Source organism: Esox lucius, chromosome 14, assembly GCF_011004845.1.
Source record: "Esox lucius isolate fEsoLuc1 chromosome 14, fEsoLuc1.pri, whole genome shotgun sequence".
Taxonomy (NCBI): domain Eukaryota; kingdom Metazoa; phylum Chordata; class Actinopteri; order Esociformes; family Esocidae; genus Esox; species Esox lucius.
In genome coordinates, this window is record NC_047582.1 from 32,841,992 (window position 1) to 32,859,893 (window position 17,902).

Sequence of the window (17,902 nt, forward strand, 5' to 3'; positions counted from 1 at the left end):
TTTGAAGATGAGCTGAGAAAATGGATCCTTAGGAATTGGAATTTTGAGAGCGTCGTTTCAATTTAGTTAATCCTGTCCCCCCCGCCCCCCGCCCCAGTCTAAATATGCAAGTGAACTGGGCATGGAGGTTGGTGGGGGCCATCTGAAAAGCTATACAACTCACCTGTATTGCTAGTAGTAATGGCTTTTGTTTTTTGCTTCATATGAATAATTGTAGAATACATGTAGTATATGTGCAATTAATAAGTGTAAGTTTATTAGTTTAATTGACAGAAGTTGTCTAGTTGTGATGTTTCACAGGCCTTGCTAAATTGGTAGTGATGCTTTTATTTCGTCTGTACAGTTGTACATTTGTAAACGTTGATGATGTAAATGGGTTGTGTTTTACACTTTTTGGGGGGAAAAAATAGCAAAAATGTGCATTTTGATGTGTGTATATTCATCACTCCTTTCCCCTCAAATATAATGTATACAGTTTTATTTGATCAAGCGTTGTTTTAAAACGAAACATCTTTTTATGGCGTCACAATCTGACACGGTTTTTGTTTTTAATCTGTTATGAGAAAGGTTGGCTTCGTTTTCTCTGCGGAGCAGTCTAACATCTTCTTTTGATATTGTCTTTCTGATGTGTGACAGTTTTAAAGGAACATGCTCTGTTCTTAGAATGAGGCTGCTTCTGGTCCTCTCTGCTACCATGGAAAACTTCACAGGATATGACAGAATTATTTTTGTACAGAAGAGTGCTGTATTTTCTAACAGCTACTACCTTGTATGCGAAAGAAATGTAAGATATTGTCAATTATATAAATATGAACATATGAGTTTTGTCACACTGTCAAAGTCATGTACATTTTCAGGTGGCCTTATGTACATTTCCAGATGTTAGATGAAGAAAAAAAAGACTCATTTTTTTTGGAAGCAGAATTGTGACTATGTATGATTAAACTGTTCTTCTAACATTTGATCATTTGGCTCTGTGCCTTTTTTCCCACAACAGTATTTATAAAGGTCTTGTGAGAACTGCACTTTTAGTTGGAACTTGATTTGAAATGACTTGCCTTGCCTTGGCACACGCTTTGAGGATTGAAAGGTGTTATGCAACCTTTTCAGAAGTTTCTTGAAGAGTCCACATTCTGTAAATCAGCAGTTACCTACAGAATTACTGTAGAATTACTCGGCAGAATTACAAGGAATTACTCTGCATGACTGCTGCCTGAGTTATAAGCGCCTGTGAGCTTCCTGTTGACACGTTCCTGTGACCTCACGGTAAACAGGGCGGGGCTTTGTCCTGCCCAGTTACAGGTAGGTTTAAGTACACCTGAACTCGAATTGCCTCAGTAGTAATAAAACGACTCCAGACGAGATAATAATGACAACTTCACTGATTTTCGCGCTGCTGTTTGTCACGGTGTCGTGTCTACCTGTCCCAGTCTTGCCGGTGAGTCTTTCACTGGTATTTTCAGTATGCCATTGGTTACGCAGTACCGTGGGAAACGGGGATCAACCCTGTTTGCAGCGGTGAGACCTGATACTTAGAAAGAACTATACGGCGTTGAGATGCTTTGTCAGCACCTGCCGTGTGTTGACCGTATCACGGCAAGTGCGCACTAACGACGGCTTCAAGGTATAGAGGACAAGTTGAGTACTTTACTAATAGTTTCCGTAAGGGGTGTTGATACGTTAAAGGTGCTAAACTGTCATGTTCAAGTCCCACACGGTTCAGATTAGTGACTCGGAAGTTGTCTACTGACACCGATAGCTGAGACAATGTTCATGGACGCACGTACCTCATCTTGTCGTTGGTGTGCACGTGTGGTTGTGAGAGAATAATTCATATCAGGGAACATACTTACCAGATATAGAATCTAGAATGTGTTAATTCAGTTAATTTGAATAAGACTATGATAGAGGCAATGTGTGGGAAATCTATATCTGGACATGTAATGAGACGAGCGATTAAGATATTCATTTCACAGATCCATATCAACAGTGACGGAACTGCATGCCACAATTATCTATCTCTGAATTTGTGGAAGAGTGAAAAAAATAAAAGAACACAAAAATTGCAGCGACTGTAGGTTAGTCACTCGGCAACTTTCTCAACATTTCTGTTGTGAATCACGCTGCTACCAAGTTACTATGGAAGACAATAGATCCAGTGTTTCAAGGGGGTTTCTCACTGTAATTGTAGGATAGGATAAACTAATTGTATTGACACTGACATTGCTGAATCCAGCCATCATCAGTTTATGTATTGTCCCCTCTGGGCGTTTTTATTGGACAATGACAGTTTGCCTTATCCGGAGTTATTAACGTCAGCCATGTTGTTTTATAAAGGGAATGGCCTGTGTTGCATTTTACATGACCAACTGGACTTTGGACCTCGTGATTCACTTGTTCCCACCCTGCTCATTTTTATTGAGAAAGCTGTCCTGGCCATTTCTGCTGTAGTCCTTAAAGCTACTGTGGCATGAAATGGTTTCACACTGTGCGGTGTGAAAACGGACACTTCAGAAAAGCCCTGACATAAATGAAATATATTAAACATACAATACAATAATAATATGTGAGACCAAATGTTGTCTGTGTTCCCCTCATGGTCCTCGTAGGAGTTGTTTTCTATGTTGTTTTTGCCTTGGGTAAAATGAGTGCCAGTTGTCAGGGATGTTTATTATTGTGTGCCTCCCAGCCTCTGTTCTGGACTGTGAAGAGACCTCTGGTGGCCGGCCTTGAGTGATTTTCATGGGACTTAACCTTGGTTCAACTTCAGTCTCAGTGACACATTTCCATCCTGTAATATATTCTGTCTATATTATACAGAAAATGTATCATGTTTCGTAATTCTAAATGTTTCACAGCAAAGTAAAAAACCATAAAGCAATAACTGTGTTGTACAATGTGAGCAGATACTCGGTTTCCCCTGTTTCTGTGGCAAGTTCAAGAGGACAAGAGGGAGTTAATGGTACAGATGACTATTGCCTCTTAAGGACAATGGCCTTACTTTAAACTCCTGGGGGAGAATTTCTACAATGAAGTTGTTTTATCTCCACTGTATGCAGTATTCTATACCTCCAGAAGACGTGGATGGATCAGGAAATGATCTAGAAAGTTCTTCTTCTGGAGAATTGGGGGAAGGTAATTCTGTTCATTGTAGTGTAAACATGTATGAGTGCTCTGTATCTTTGTGGCTGTCCGTTTCCCATTGCTCCATACCATACAGTTCTGACGTCGCAATAAATGCTTCCGATTCATTCAGGGTCCGAAGACGGACAAAGTTCCAATTACTACGTCACAATTTCAAAACCCCACGGCATCGACAGAGAAGACAAAGGCTTCCCAATCATAACCCGAAATGAAATACCAGTCAGTCATTTCTGTATATTTAGAATTGACCAGTGTTTCAATGAATTCACAGTGACCAAAATATTCTTTCAGGGGAGACAAAAAACTGTGGAGTATAAGAATTCCCTATTTTTGTGTCTTTAGGATGACACACACCAGACCTCTAACTTTTGGCCAGAGCTGGGAGACTACCCTGAATCCATCACTGGCAATGTGGCAAATAGCAGGAGTTTTCTAGTGAACAAAGAAGCTCTTGCAGGTGAGGTCTGAATCACTGAGATGACCCGTGTAAGGTGTCTCCTTTTCCCCATATTTACTAACAGATTCACTGTGGTAGTTGTACACCCAGCCCTCTAATTAGACTCTTCCTGTTTGTAGCTATCATTGCAGGTGGTGTGGTGGGACTAGCATTGGCTGCTAGCTTGCTAACACTGCTCATCTATAGCATGAAGAAGAAAGACTGGGGAGACACTTCAAAGGGAGGATATTTGAAAGGCAATACCAAGGAGTTTATGGTGTAACTTTCCTATGAATGAATGAATGACTGCAAATCGCTTTGGATATAAGTGTTGGCCAGATGGGACGTGCTGTTAGTTTAAAACCAGGCGGATTGAACCCTGAATGTTGATTGCAAGCTGTTGTATACAAGACTATATCACGGGTGATAATAAAACATGTATTTTTACTGTTCAAATGGCAATATGTTGTTCCACACTTTCCTGTCAAATAAAGCATAAAATTGCCTGAAAAATATGTATTTAAAAAATACATATATACCGTCACACTTTATTTGCATAGTCACAATTACAATCTGTTGATGCTCTAGAGATATTTATACTATCCACAACATATATGAAAAACTAAATAAATGCTTGTTAGGCTAGGGTTAGATCAAGAAAGAGAGTTAGGGAAAGAATTAAGGTTATTGTAAGAAGATAGTTAATTGAAATGTTATAGATGATGTAGGTCAGTGGTTCCCAACCAGGGGTACTAGGACCCCTGGGGGTACTTGGCCTTTCCACAGGGGGTACTTGAAAACACTCAAGTACCCCACTAGTGAAATGAACATGAGGGGGTACTTCAGGGGTACTCCAAGCAGTGCAAATTATTTTTGGGGGTACAGTAACTGAAAAAGGTTGGGAGCCACTGATGTAGATTGTCTGAAAATCATCTGTAGATTGACTTTACAAATAAACTGTTACCATATGTACTGTATATGTGATTACAAGTTTTCTGAACTTTATTAGTGTTTCAGCAGTTCACTGGTGAAATACTATTGTTTTTGTAACAGTTAATTATTATTATTTTAAATTGGATTTCTGCATGAATCTTCCACATATATGTTATAATCTTTAAAATGGGTGTACTTTATCGACATTTTAAGTATTGATGTTATGAATCAACTGTGTTGAAAGTATCACACCTTGAGAATAAATTGTATCTTGTAGTGATTTGTCCTCTGACTCATTGCCTATTGTTTAAATATGAACGGAAGTTAGATGACCTTTCTAAAACAATACACTCCCTGTTTTGTAACAGTTAATATCACCATAGCAAAGAGCAGAGCCATAAAATAACAACACAATGTATCTCTCTGAATTTGATATCTTAAAGAACTGTTTTCTTACAAAATATATAATAGACTTTAGATTAACTTATAAAAACCTGCATTTACGTATGTTCAATTAGAAAACCATAACCACTGTGGGGTTAATATCTTCTTAAATTCTAGTACAAACAAATTTCAGCTAAATAAATGTACAGCCTATGTAAATAGTATTGCCCTGGTAACACATTGCTACTTCTGACGTCAGATTTTTGTCTCACTAGTGCTATACTGCCATCTTGAGCTCAAAGTATATTAGCAATACTGTCTTACGGGATCTCACGTAATACCATATATTTACATCGTAAACGTTTAGTGGCACCACAGACAACTAAAAAAAGGTTTACGATAAACAATTTCATGTGGCGTAATAGCTGCTTGGGTTCCAGCTATTTTAAGTTTTAGTTGTAGTTTGAAGTTGTAGTTCATCGTGAATGTTTGACCAACTTAAAATCTTTTGTAACCATGATGTTTTGTCCACGGTTTATTTTATTATTCGAAACCCCTTCAGACATTTAGCTCAAATTTAACAAGATTTTGGTTTTAGTCTTCCACATTCGTATTCATGACCTGTATGATGGGTGCTCTTCGTGGAGTTTATAAACTTAAAAATAAAGAACAGTGGACATACATCTGCGTTGAATGCAATAGTTAGGCCTGAGACTGTACCTTGTATTCCTTTGGTGCCTTTTGACTCATCGCGTTTAATAGGACCGGAATGACATCCCTCCGGCAACACACTCCCTGCGTTGCAACAGTTGGTGTCACCACTGCAATAAGCCGAGACATATCCGTTAAGTACAGAATGTATGTCTGAACTTTAAACATTCACGTCGTAAATAAATCGTGTATAAATCTGAAACTAGTTTTATTCAAGAACCAAGACTGTTGTTGAGTTTACTGCTTTGTGCGTTCCATGCAAACACAAAGGAAGTTTTGATAGACTACATAACAATATCTAATTAGAATTGCAAAGTACACCGATAACCCAAATTAAACAGAATTTTTATTGTCATACCATACTTGGAATAGCCATTCCTCAGAACAAAAAGTTGCGCCACGTTTGCCTGAGGCAAGGTTAGAAAATGGGCAAATGAGACATGTTCACTCTAAACACTCTGCTACATGATGTCGTTTAAAACATTTACTTCAAATACTCAATTCAGATTAAAGAAAATGTCATCCTTTTTAGTTATGTAAACGGGAGAGATGTGCTTTGAAAACTGAACTGTCAGCTAAGTGTAGCACAACAACTGTGTCTTTAAATCGCTGGTTCTTCCATCCGGATCTAGGTGTTTTCTTTTACATGACTGAACCAGACTGAACTACAATTGTCGTTTAACGAAACAGATCTTAAGTGCGTTTGAGTAAAGGTTTACTATGCAATCGACAAAACAGTTTGGCGCAACGTTCACAACTACAACGGAATTAACACTCATTGTATTTGTAATTTAAGCCTCATAAAGCAGAGGTGAGAGATCCAGGTTCATGTTAAGATTGCAATGATCAACAATTACATATACTGCGTTACAGCTTATTTTTGTTGTTGAGCATAACGTCTTAGTGAAGGGAAAGTGATGATTGCATAGGAAAGGAATTTCCTCATCTTTCGCTTCATCATCAAACCTGTGAGCTACATGGACTGAGTATTTGTCAGTGCATTGTGAGGAAACCGATTGGTTGACTTTCACCATCCTAGTTCTACTAATGGCCAAATGGTCTATCAATCAAAATAGCTTATAGTTAGTATTTTCTTTTAACACGCGAGTCACGCAAGTGGGCGTTTCATATCTGTGTTTGTTGATAGTGGAGGCAGAGCACGAATCTTTCGTGGAGGCTTTCTTCATCTCACATCTTTAGCTATGTTTATCCCAACTTTAGAGGAAAACATGCACCATTTTAAACCAAGTCGAAACAGGCTGTACACAACGAGATGCTGTGGGTGTTGCCATGTAAGGACGGGAACCATCATTCTCGGCACTTGGAACATGGTACGTACAAATGGTCGCCTAGCTTTTCATATTCCTTGTGCTAACGTTAGCTTGATTGCGGGGATGTTGCAGTACTCCCTGGTTGCCACTGCACTCTGGAGTGTAAGGGTAGGCCATAGACCGCTACAGTAACAAAAATCCAAACCAACGGAAGTAATAGACAAGGAAAAACAGTTTTTTTTGCCACGCTGTAACAAGTCAAGCTGTCGATAGATATCGACTACATATTTTTTCGGGAAGGTTGGTTAGTTTGTTAGGTAGCTGGGTAACGTTAATAACTAAGTAACTTAGCCAGTAAATGACATTGTAACGTTACTGCAGGGAACTCCCTCGAGTCTTGTGAAGTGTCTCAAAGTGTTCACTCATTGGACTTCCACATTTTGTTGTTTCAACATGAAATCAAAATGTATTTAATCATGAGTTTTTGCCACTTTTCAACACATGCATCGTGTCGTTTGTCATTCTAGAAAAATAAAATATAGAAATTGTTCTAAATTATTGAAAATAATTGATTACATTGATTTGAAAACAATATTGGATTAAGCCTCTTTAGTCATTGTTTGGTAGAGGCACCATTGGCAGCAATCACAGCCATGAGTCTATTTGGATAACTCCGCTTTGCACATCTGGACACAGCAATTTTTGCCCCTTTGCAAAATTGCTCAAGCTCTGTCAAGTTGGATTGTGAACTCTGGTGGACAGCAATTTTGAAGTCTTTCCACATTGCACGTAGGTCTGGGCTTTGACTGGACCACTCTAGGCCATTAACCTTTATTATGTGGCTGTATGTGTGGTGTCATTATTGTGCTGAGTCTTTTCCCAGTCACAGGTCTCTTGCAGACTTCAGCAGCTTTTTTTGCAAGACTTTCCTGTACTTTTCTGCATTCATTTTGCCCCTGGAAATGCATCTACAACAGCAGTCCATCTGAATTAATGAAGGACATTTTGATAAAACTGCATGTTAAATTTCAGACAGCACAAACGCACACTCATAGGCTGACCTCAGCAGATGTGTGGAGCAAGGGACCTGAAATGTAAGGTGCCGTCCTATTAGATGTCCTTCACAAATTCAGTTGACTGTTTTGCCCAATCAAAATTATATTTCTGCCTTGTTACAGAGAGGGCATGCCATCTGTGTTATTCTTCAATGTATAGCGTTTACAGTGTAGTGCTGCATTTCCTCTGCTTTGCTACACCATGCCACTGATAGCGAGAGATTTCTGTGACAAGCAGGTGTTTGTTCCGGAAGCTCTGTGCCCTCCAGTGGAAACGTCAACCACAGCATTGTTGTTCTCTTGGGGCCGCGCTTCTCAGATGTCGCATGCAGTTTGTTGTTGTTCAGTTGTGTGACTTTCTTCACTTCTGCATCAAACTGGGCCCTATTCTGGGTGTCGGCCTTAATGTACATTTACGAACTCAGATTTATTTTCGGGGCATTCTTATGTTTATTTGGAAATTATTTGGAAGGTTTTTTGCAGACTCGACCCATGCTGCCAGTATTGCATGTGCGCTGGAGGCAGCAGCTTCACATCACCGGAACCTCCTTGGCCACAACTTAATGTTCATTTCATAAAGGACTGTGTACCTGTGGGAGATTTTTGTGGGTTTATTACCCACATTCAAAGTGAACTTAATACAGAATGAAGTGTCCATCAAATCTACTCTATAGGGTGGGGACACCGTTAAGAAACCTAAACTTTAACTTAAATGCAGTCGTTGACCGAAAGTTATATGATGACATTCAACACAGGTCTACTTTGTGTAAACGTTAAGACACTCTGTCCAGTCGCCTCAAAACAGTCAACAACTCCAGTGACTGAGTTCAGTTATGCTGTAAAAGCTCAGTCATTTTCCGGATACTGTGGTCTGGTTGGTTCCCTCTAAGCTGGAGTGAGGCCGAGTATTTTCCTGCCAAAAGTATTCTATTAATGTATTTCACCTTTGAACCAGGAAACGTTGTGTTGGATTAGTCACAACCGGTTTAATCGTGAATTGTCTGTAATAGACTGTCCCAAAGGCATTATACAAGGCATTATGTTTCCCCTGTGAAATGCATTGGTTAAGAGGCCCACAGTTTTTTGGAGACAGATGAGATGTTGACCTTGAGGTCCTTCAAGAACACTAACCAGATTCAGTGTTTCATGGAATTCATCTGGATATACATCCCTCAATTCTCCTCTACCCTTGCTCATCATCTAGACTGCTTTTCCTAATCATTTTTACTCACAAAAATGTGCAAATCTGCAAATGTACCAAAATAAAGGTTCTGCTGGAGAGAGCATACTGCTCTCTGTGGCATATGATTGATTGTAATATGTTGAATAAAGGAAAAAAAACCACACTCACAAACATTACATTTTAATGTCCATTCACCAGCGATCACAACAAACATATGTTTTGGGCACAGCCTTTGGAAAAATTTATAAATTGGTTTACATTCTGGAAATGCTTTACAGTTGTTGTGTAGATGCATTTATATTGCACTTTACATAATTGTTCCACTATTTTCCACCAGAGGTTAAATAGTACCACAGTGATTAAGCACCCGTTGTTGACAACAGGAAACCCAAATGTAGTTATCAATATAGGCCTCTAGGGTTTTCTGTTTCCAAAGCATGGATATGACATGCCTCTGTTTGTAAGTCATTCAATTAGTCAAATTTGTTTTATAAAGCTCTTTTTAGATCAGCATTTGTCACAGTGCTTTTACAGACTCCAGGCCTGAAACCTCAAAGAGCAATCCACAACAGAGTTGATGCACAGTGGCTAGGAAAAACTCCCTCCTAAGTTAGAAACCTAGGAAGAAACCAAGAGCGGAACCAGACTCTTCTGGCTGTAAAGACCCCAATGGCGTTCCAAATGTAGCCTGAACATTTGCGAAGCCCGTCTGCGATACCCGCGCCCTTACAGATGAAGAAATGTCCTCTGAAGTTCTGAAGCAATCGTTTCCCTCATCTTTTACAGACAATGCCTCCAAGCAAGGGATGTTTAGGTGCGGACGCAGTTTTATTTTTCTTATTTGCAGTTGTTTCTCTTAAGGTTGTTATATAGCAACCAACAAAAGGTTTGAGGGGGCCATGTTCATTTAATGAATAGTTCTGAAGCTTTTACCCCCAACCGTTTCAGAGCAGTGTTTGTAGGCTGTCATTATTCTACTGTGTTATTTGTTGCCTTTTGAAAGGTATTTTGCGGTGTGTTTACAGAACATCTGAGATCAGGCATTACGGGCCTGCTGAGGGGAGGGTTGTCTCCCCGTTATGACTCGTGACTCGCAAATTATAGGAGCCGGCCAACTGGCACAAACAGATGTAGGACCCGACCGTAAGATATTAGCAGTTAATATGTATGGTGGTTTAAATATTAAGAACATACCCGCTTCAGCCAAGGGAGAGAATTCCGTTTTTTTACTCCAAGTATTGCTGCAAATGTTGTCACTATATTATGTTTGTCACCTCAGTTACAAAATGGCCATACATGCTAATTTATACAGGAGGTGTGACTACCCAGAATTCCACAGCAGAGTACCATAGGCCCATTGGCTAATTACAGACACAAGCTTCCGACGGAACGTGACACACTGTGAACTTGTTTCCCTGATAGCAAATACAAGAGAATCAAAGAGAACAACAACTTGCAATTGGCCACCGTAAATACCTTTTCTCATGATTGGATGCACTGCACTAAAGTTCAAGGCTTAATGAGCTAAAATGTGTGTTCCAATTAATCAGTGCTAAGTAGTTACAGGTATTCAAATCAACAAAATGACAACGGTGCCCCAAATATTTGCATAGCCTATTTTTCACATCTGATTTAATTTCATACAACTTATTATTGCCACACTGAAAATGTCTGTGGAATACCCCAGTACTCAGCTTTTATTAGAAAATGAATGGCATGCCACTGTGATCATTTTCTGTGACGACAGAGTCAATTTAGTATGCAGCCTAAAGTTTTTCATACTACTGTATCTGAACATATTTAACTTGTAACAAGCATGCGTTCATTATAATCTCACACAACTTTTTTTCTCAAACACCGTGTACCAATGTGTCTGTCTTTCTCTGCCCCCCCCCCCCAGGTGGTGAACCTGTTGATGGGCATCTTGCTGACCGTGGCCGTGACACACCCTGAGAATGTCCCCACTGTGGACCTGCAGTATGAGGTCATCGAGCACTACTTTAGCCACACCCTCCAGGGCGAGGGAAATGTCTTAAAGGGTTAGTTTGTCTTTTTTTTGTTTATGTCGAAGTGTGAACTGGGAGAAATGATAAACGGGAAAGAAAGAAACCACAAACATGAACAAGAAAGTGAAAGTGTCCTTCAGCCCTTTATCCCTCCTGGGTCAGGTTTAACTTCCCTAGTCTACATACAGCACCAGTCAAAAGCAAATTCACTTGAATATAACTGTGCCTCAGTAGTTACAGCGTACGACAATCCCTCTGTAAGCAAATCCGAACAACAATGACCCGCACACTTCTCTGGCCTCAGAAGCTAGCATGGCCTGATGTAGCCAGTGCTTTTATTCAGCGGCAGGCCCCGATCCTGTAGACGCTGTGCTTTAATACATGACCAAGTGCTGAGATGTGCTTTAATACATGACCAAGGGCTGAGATGTGCTTTAATACATGACCAAGGGGCCGAGATGTGCTTTAATACATGACCATGGGCAGAGATGTGCTCTCTGCCAAGCTGTTCTTCGGTAGCCTCTGTTGCACAAGGACTATTCCCACAAACGGTGACTCAGAGAGACCAAAGGCTTGGCTCTTGTTTTGTCAACTGAACTTGACACACACACACACACATACACGGCAGAAGACAGAGGGGCCGGCCTATGCAAAGTTGTGATACAATGTCAGCATTCAGACGGCTGATTGAGCTACTATCAAAGCCTGGCACCAATGGGACTTCATCACTGCCATTACTGGTTAGTGTCTTCTCATTGGGTTACCACCCCACCCACTAATTCATCCAGACATTTCAGATCTGTGGCTACCTCAGTGTTGGACCGAGGACTTCTAGAAATATTCCATTTGTGTGGCTGACAGGTTTTTGCTACTGATCAACACAAGAGGAAAAATTTAATCCACAAGTTGTTCTAAATTAATTACAAATACAAAAAGGCAAATTGTTGCATAAATATTCACCTCCTTTGGTAAATAATTTGTAGAGTCACCTTTGGCAGCAAATATAGCCATGGGTCTGGATATATCTCCACTGGCTTTGCACATTTGGACACAGCAATTTTTGTCTGTTAGTCTTTGCAAACATGCTCAAGCTTTGTCGATGAAACCAAACCCTTGGAGACTTCTACTGTTTACTTGGGTAGGACCTGGACTACATCAAAGAAAATTCCGAAGGATTTGACCGACTAAATCAGTGATGGACACACGCACCCAAAGGTAGGCCTATAAAGCCTGCCTTTCTAATATGGAATTGAACCATATTCAAAAAAGTATTGAGCTTTGTAGGGAATCTGAAACTGAATATTCCCGAAAGCCGTGCCTTAAGCCCCGCCGCCATCAGGAAGCTCCTACACGCCTCTTCTTAATCTGTGTCACTCTCCCAAACGCCCTGCGCTGAAGCAGTGGCCTCCAGGTGGCAGCATGTGCCACCGAAGACGGTCAGAATGCATCGGAGACTTGGAGCGGCTTCCGTCGCATTGATTTAGACTAGCGGCTGAACAGGGAGCTTGTCGGAGGTCGTCTTCTCACTTCCTGTCGTGCCGTTTCCCAGCGCGAGGCTATGAAGTGTTGGGAAGCTGCCGAACTCTTTGAGGCAGGTTAAACAGAGACCCGGTCTCATGACACAATAGCAGTTTATTGAATACTTGCAAGCGCAAATAAAGCGCAGCTCAGAAGGCCATTCTCTTATACAGCTAGTAGGGTGTGATTCTTTTTTTTTTTTCACAACAGTCACACTTCAGCAAGACCTGTTATTTGACTGGTTTAAGCCGGTTCTTCTAACATCTTTGTCCATCTAGAGGTTTGCAGCTGCCAGCCATAAGTTAATTTGTTGCACTTTACCAGAACTACATGTACGGCTTCTCATGGGAACAAAATCAGTATTTTTCCATCAGCAAAGTAAGAACCTATTGAAACATTGTTGCTATGCAAACAAATTAGAAGTACAACACCCTAGTAAATACGGTCCATAACGACACGGAATAATTGGGTCACTGACGTCTTCCGTGGTGCTGCCTTGGGCCTGAGGACTCCCCAGAGCGGGTTTGTGCTAAACGAGAGAAAGATAGTAGAGAATGTAGCCCTGGAGATGCTCCGGTTGCATACAAATCAATTGGGTCTCTTAACTACTACCGCTCTCACTCGGACAGTTGCATGAATGCACTCTGTGTGGCCCCACGGTGGGGTGAAACTGGCTCAGAGCAGACCTCCATGGGGGCTCTTGGGAGTTGATGCACACTACCAACATATTCGGTTGTTTGAGTTTATTGATAATTTAACATAAGGGCTAATATTTAGGGGCGGCGTTATATACAGAATTTTGTAGACTGAGAGCCTAGACCTACAAATGGTTGAGTGTGTGGTTGTATTCTGACGTTACAAATTTTAACTCTTCCTTGTCTCTCTTATTAGAGAATGCCTGTGTGGGATTTGCCATTGCACTCTTGATGCTCACTATCAGTGCCATGATGGTCTATGGAGCCATTACCGTAAGTATACCGTCTCTGGAGTGTGTTTTGTGTGTGATATACAGTCTTCGGGGGGGGGGGGCGTTAAGCCTGAAATGTGTGACGCAAATGTTTGCACCAAGAACCACACACATTTAAATACCTTTTTTTAGCTGCAGACTCATTATATACTTTTGGGTCTCAGCTATTCTAAAGCCTGTGTACCCAGGAAGGGTAAGAAAGAGAAAGGAAGATGTTACCGTTGAACCAGAATCATGGCCAGGTTCATTACGTACCTAACACGACAAAGCCGGCCTACCTGACCTGAACTTACAAAATGGCTTCTGTACCCTGAGCACAACAGTAAAGGACCGTTCCAAATGTCTTCATTCTTTTTCAGCAGAGCGTACACCGATAATAAATTAACTGCGCAAACTCCTGTGGATTCTACCAGGCAAGCGGTACATTTGCCTCAGCTCTGTTTCCGACATCATTGTCTTTACCTCAGGCCTGCATGATTGGCATCCACACGGACAGGTTTGACTACTTAGGGACTGTAGTCCCGAATAGAGCTCCTCATTTTCAGTGGGTCCGGCCCGGCCAACGCATGCGGTGTTGTTGAGGGTTTGATCGTTCTCGCGGCCCCTGTCAACACGCTTCCGTTTTGGACGCTCCGTATTCTGTGTCTGCTGTGGCTGGATGTAGCCTGCCCCCTTGCTAAATGTCGCAAACATTTACATAGAAGCATTTTTGATTTGATGACCGTTGCTTAGTACCTTAGTTGTTTATCAAGCTATTGCCTAGTGCAATCTATTCTTGTTGCTTGACAACCCCAATGCAAACTCTCTTGTGAAGTTTTTTTTTTACATTTATTTTTTATTTTTAAACCCAATGCCAAATCATTTATTTTGTATTTTTCATACTGTACCAATCAAAAGGTATTCTTACCATTTTCCAATTTGTAGAATAACAGTCAAGGCATCAGAACTGACATATGGAATCAGATAATTACCAAAAAAGGTTGTTTTGTTTTTTGTGCCCCTTCCTTTCCACACAGCACCGTGACGGTTGGCTCATACCGTTCTTCTGCTACCAACTTTTTGACTTTGCTCTGAGCTGCCTGGTGGCGGTCAGCTCCTTGACCTACCTGCCCAGAATAAAGGACTACATGAAGGAACTGGTGAGTCGCTCCTGCCCAGGCATGTCATCTAGCCTCACAAGGCTCACCATGGTGGAAGTCAGCCGCTTAGGGGGTTTCTGTGGTTTTGTGATCGTACTGCACACACAGCCAGTCAGCACCTCTAATGTCATTTCCTTAATATGTTACAGGAATTAAATAGATTGCTCATCGTGATAGTTGCCTAGGTAGTTAATGAACAGTCGTCAGTATTGATGCTAAAAGGAGGGACGGAAGACGTCCAGCTTAATAAACAGAATGCACTTGGGTGGGGGGGGGTCTACAGGGTTCTGGGTGGGCGGTATTATTGTGCAACAGATTGCTATACTCTGGGGCATTTGACACGTACGTTTTATGAGTCTACAGACTGAATTCTGTCAGAGAATATTTGAAAGCACGTTGTAAAGACAGTGGCCTAGAAAATGTTGCTTTAGCCTATACGTTGCACCTGATATATCACAAATGAGACTTCCACAGATGAGAGGTTAGTTGGCTTCTGTAGATACTGAATGTCTCTGAATGTCTCCTTGACCCATCAGCCTGACTTCCCCTACAAGGACAACCTCCTCTCCATGGACGCCAGTTGCTTGCTGCTGTTTGTTCTCGTCTTCTTCGCCTTCCTCATCATCATGAAGGTTTGTGATTTTTAGAAAACAGTCTCAGCTTTGACTGAACCGCTCAAGGACTTTAGTAGATGTATAAGAGCACACCTTGATTGATTGGAATTTAGCAGATCGGAATAAGACCTTTTAGAAGCTGAATTGGGGGGTGGCGGGGCTGGTCTGCGCCAGGAGAGATCAACGTGTGGCCAGGCTTGACCATTACTGGTTGGTATATGAAGGCTAAAATACTGAACACTGTTCCCAGGCGTACCTGATCAGCTGTGTGTGGAATTGCTATAAGTACATCAACAACAGGAATGCGCCGGAGACCACTGCCTATCCCACCTTCACTCCCCCACCGCAGGTATGTGCCCCCCCCCCCCCCCCACCATGGATATCTGGGTATGTAACTAATCTGTGGGTAACACAGACAACCGAGGCACAGCCACTAGAGGGCATCCAAGTCACGTCCTCAGTGAAGTTCACAGGAATGACGATGGTTTCAGGTGTCCCCCCCACTAACCGGATTGTGCCCCTGTCCTTGGTCCTGTCACGTTGAGCGGTGTCCATCTGTGGCTTGATAATTTAATGTGCTCACCCCCCCACCCCCTCCCCTGTTCCCCTCTTGCAGTACATCCTGCCCACGTACGAGATGGCAATGAAGATGCCACAGAAGGAGCCCCCCCCTCCCTACATGCCGGCCTGAGGTGAAAAACAGAACCCAGCATTCAACCCCCCCCCCCCCCCGCCCGCCCCACCTTCTGTGTACATGTGGCCGCCCGCTGCCTGTCATTGTGACCCCGCCATGCATTTCGGTAAGGGGGGGTGCCCTTTAGAAGTCCTTGTAAAATTTGAACCCAACACCATTGATGAGTTATGGGGGAGCGGAGGGCAGGTCAAGGTGTGTGATGTATGAAGCAGTGAATCCTTTCTGAACTTTATTTCCTTTTATGCCCCCCCCCCCCCCCCCCCCCCCCCCCGCTTATTTTTATGTCTTAGTAAAAAATAAATAAAAAAAAGGATATGGTGATTGATTCAATCCACTGATTGAATGTCTATTACACTTTTACCTTTTTGGAGAAAAAAAAAAACATCCTTTACTCACTGTTGTTATTAACGTGTGAATATGAACCAGAACAATATTAAGACAATCCACTTATGATTACTCTTTATTATCTTACCATTGAATTGTTTTTAAAATAATCCAAATGTTTTATTCCGTCTAAGAGTTTGATGGGGGCGTTTGTGTTCTCCTCTGCCTTTTTATTTAGCTTTGGACGTCCGCAGGTCCATCTGCCACCCCTGTGTGCCATTTTAATTCTCCACCGCCTTTTGTGCCGTTGCATTGTGTTAGCTTAGTTAAAACTGTGAATTGTGTTGCAGTTCAGCGTGACTTGGGGCAGCAGGTTGAAAAGAAGGTTGAGTACAAAACCAGCTTTTGTCGGATGTTTTCATACTCCGATGTGAAAATGTATCACCTACAGTCCACTTTAAAGGGCTGAAATTATTAGTATGTCTACAGTTAAATCGACCGGGAGGGAACGAAATGCTTGTGTTGTGAACGGTACTGGATGCATGCAACCCCTTGATGCCTTTCTTTTCATTGTTTTGATCCTCGCGGAAAACAAACGGCTTCAATAAACATTAAAAAACGTGTCCATTACCTGACTTAAAGTCTAATGTTTGTACTGAGTCTACATTATTTTTATTTGAAATACACCAGCTCACATTCGTGGGTATTGTATGTACTTCCGAATGTACCAACCTAATTTACAGCACCGCAGGAGTTGAAAATATTTAAGACATGCGGTACTCCAAATGTGAACGAGACTTAAAGCAACGGGGTATTGTCCTGCAATGCAGACGTAGGCCCACAAATGCGAAATGCCTCATTGATAATTATTCACTTCCGCGGCAACAAGATTGCGTGAAGTGGACGTAGGCTACTTTATAAAGGTAATGAAGCGTTTCGCCAGTAGTGTGAGACGTACTGCATTGACGACTTGATTACTTCGAATTTACCGAGGTGCAACCGAGGGAAACGCGCAATCTGTTTGACGATGCGCAGCCTGTTTGCACTCAGGGAGCAAAACGCAGAATCTCAAATGTGAAAATTTGACAAACAGTTCAGGAACTGTAGTTTAAACGAGTCCCCAAAGGATTTAACCCCGTCTCGTGTCGGTAAATCATTAAAATGCAAACTCACCAAAATACTTTATGGACCAGTGATTGTATTGAGTTTATTAGATAATTCATTATTATTATAAACTCCACTGCGTCAGATCTTAGGCCTATCTGTATTAATGACAGACTATTGCATGTATTGTATCAGTTAATTATAATCTTTATTAATTTCACATGGGATTACATTTTCGACTGATACAAACAGTGCAAAAATAAAAAAGGATGCAAGCGGTCTAGTCCGCGCCTCCAGGGTATTCTCCAGACCTCCCTGTACTGGGTAGTTTTCTTTTTTTTTTTTACAGTCCTTCATGTTGATTGGTCAATAATATGACGACGAGCGCTTTGGTCGACCGTTTTTAAATTGGGCCTCAG

General features: G+C 41.5%; 2 protein-coding genes across 2 annotated transcripts; both read left to right on the forward strand.

The window, feature by feature from the left end:
• The first annotated feature begins 1,302 nt into the window (after nt 1–1,302).
• On the forward strand, nt 1,303–4,362 carry LOC105015354 (syndecan-4-like). The gene is made up of 5 exons (XM_010878446.5): nt 1,303–1,438; nt 3,060–3,135; nt 3,257–3,363; nt 3,487–3,601; nt 3,721–4,362. The coding sequence occupies exons 1-5, from the start codon at nt 1,370–1,372 to the stop codon at nt 3,861–3,863; spliced, it is 510 nt and encodes a 169-aa protein (XP_010876748.2). The 5' UTR covers nt 1,303–1,369; the 3' UTR covers nt 3,864–4,362.
• A 2,357-nt stretch (nt 4,363–6,719) lies between these two features.
• Nucleotides 6,720–17,014, forward strand: laptm4a (lysosomal protein transmembrane 4 alpha). Its single transcript, XM_013137274.4, has 7 exons — nt 6,720–6,939; nt 11,018–11,156; nt 13,533–13,609; nt 14,625–14,747; nt 15,284–15,379; nt 15,612–15,710; nt 15,978–17,014. Exons 1-7 carry the CDS (start codon nt 6,811–6,813, stop codon nt 16,050–16,052), a joined length of 738 nt encoding a protein of 245 aa, XP_012992728.2. The 5' UTR covers nt 6,720–6,810; the 3' UTR covers nt 16,053–17,014.
• The last annotated feature ends 888 nt before the right edge of the window (nt 17,015–17,902 follow it).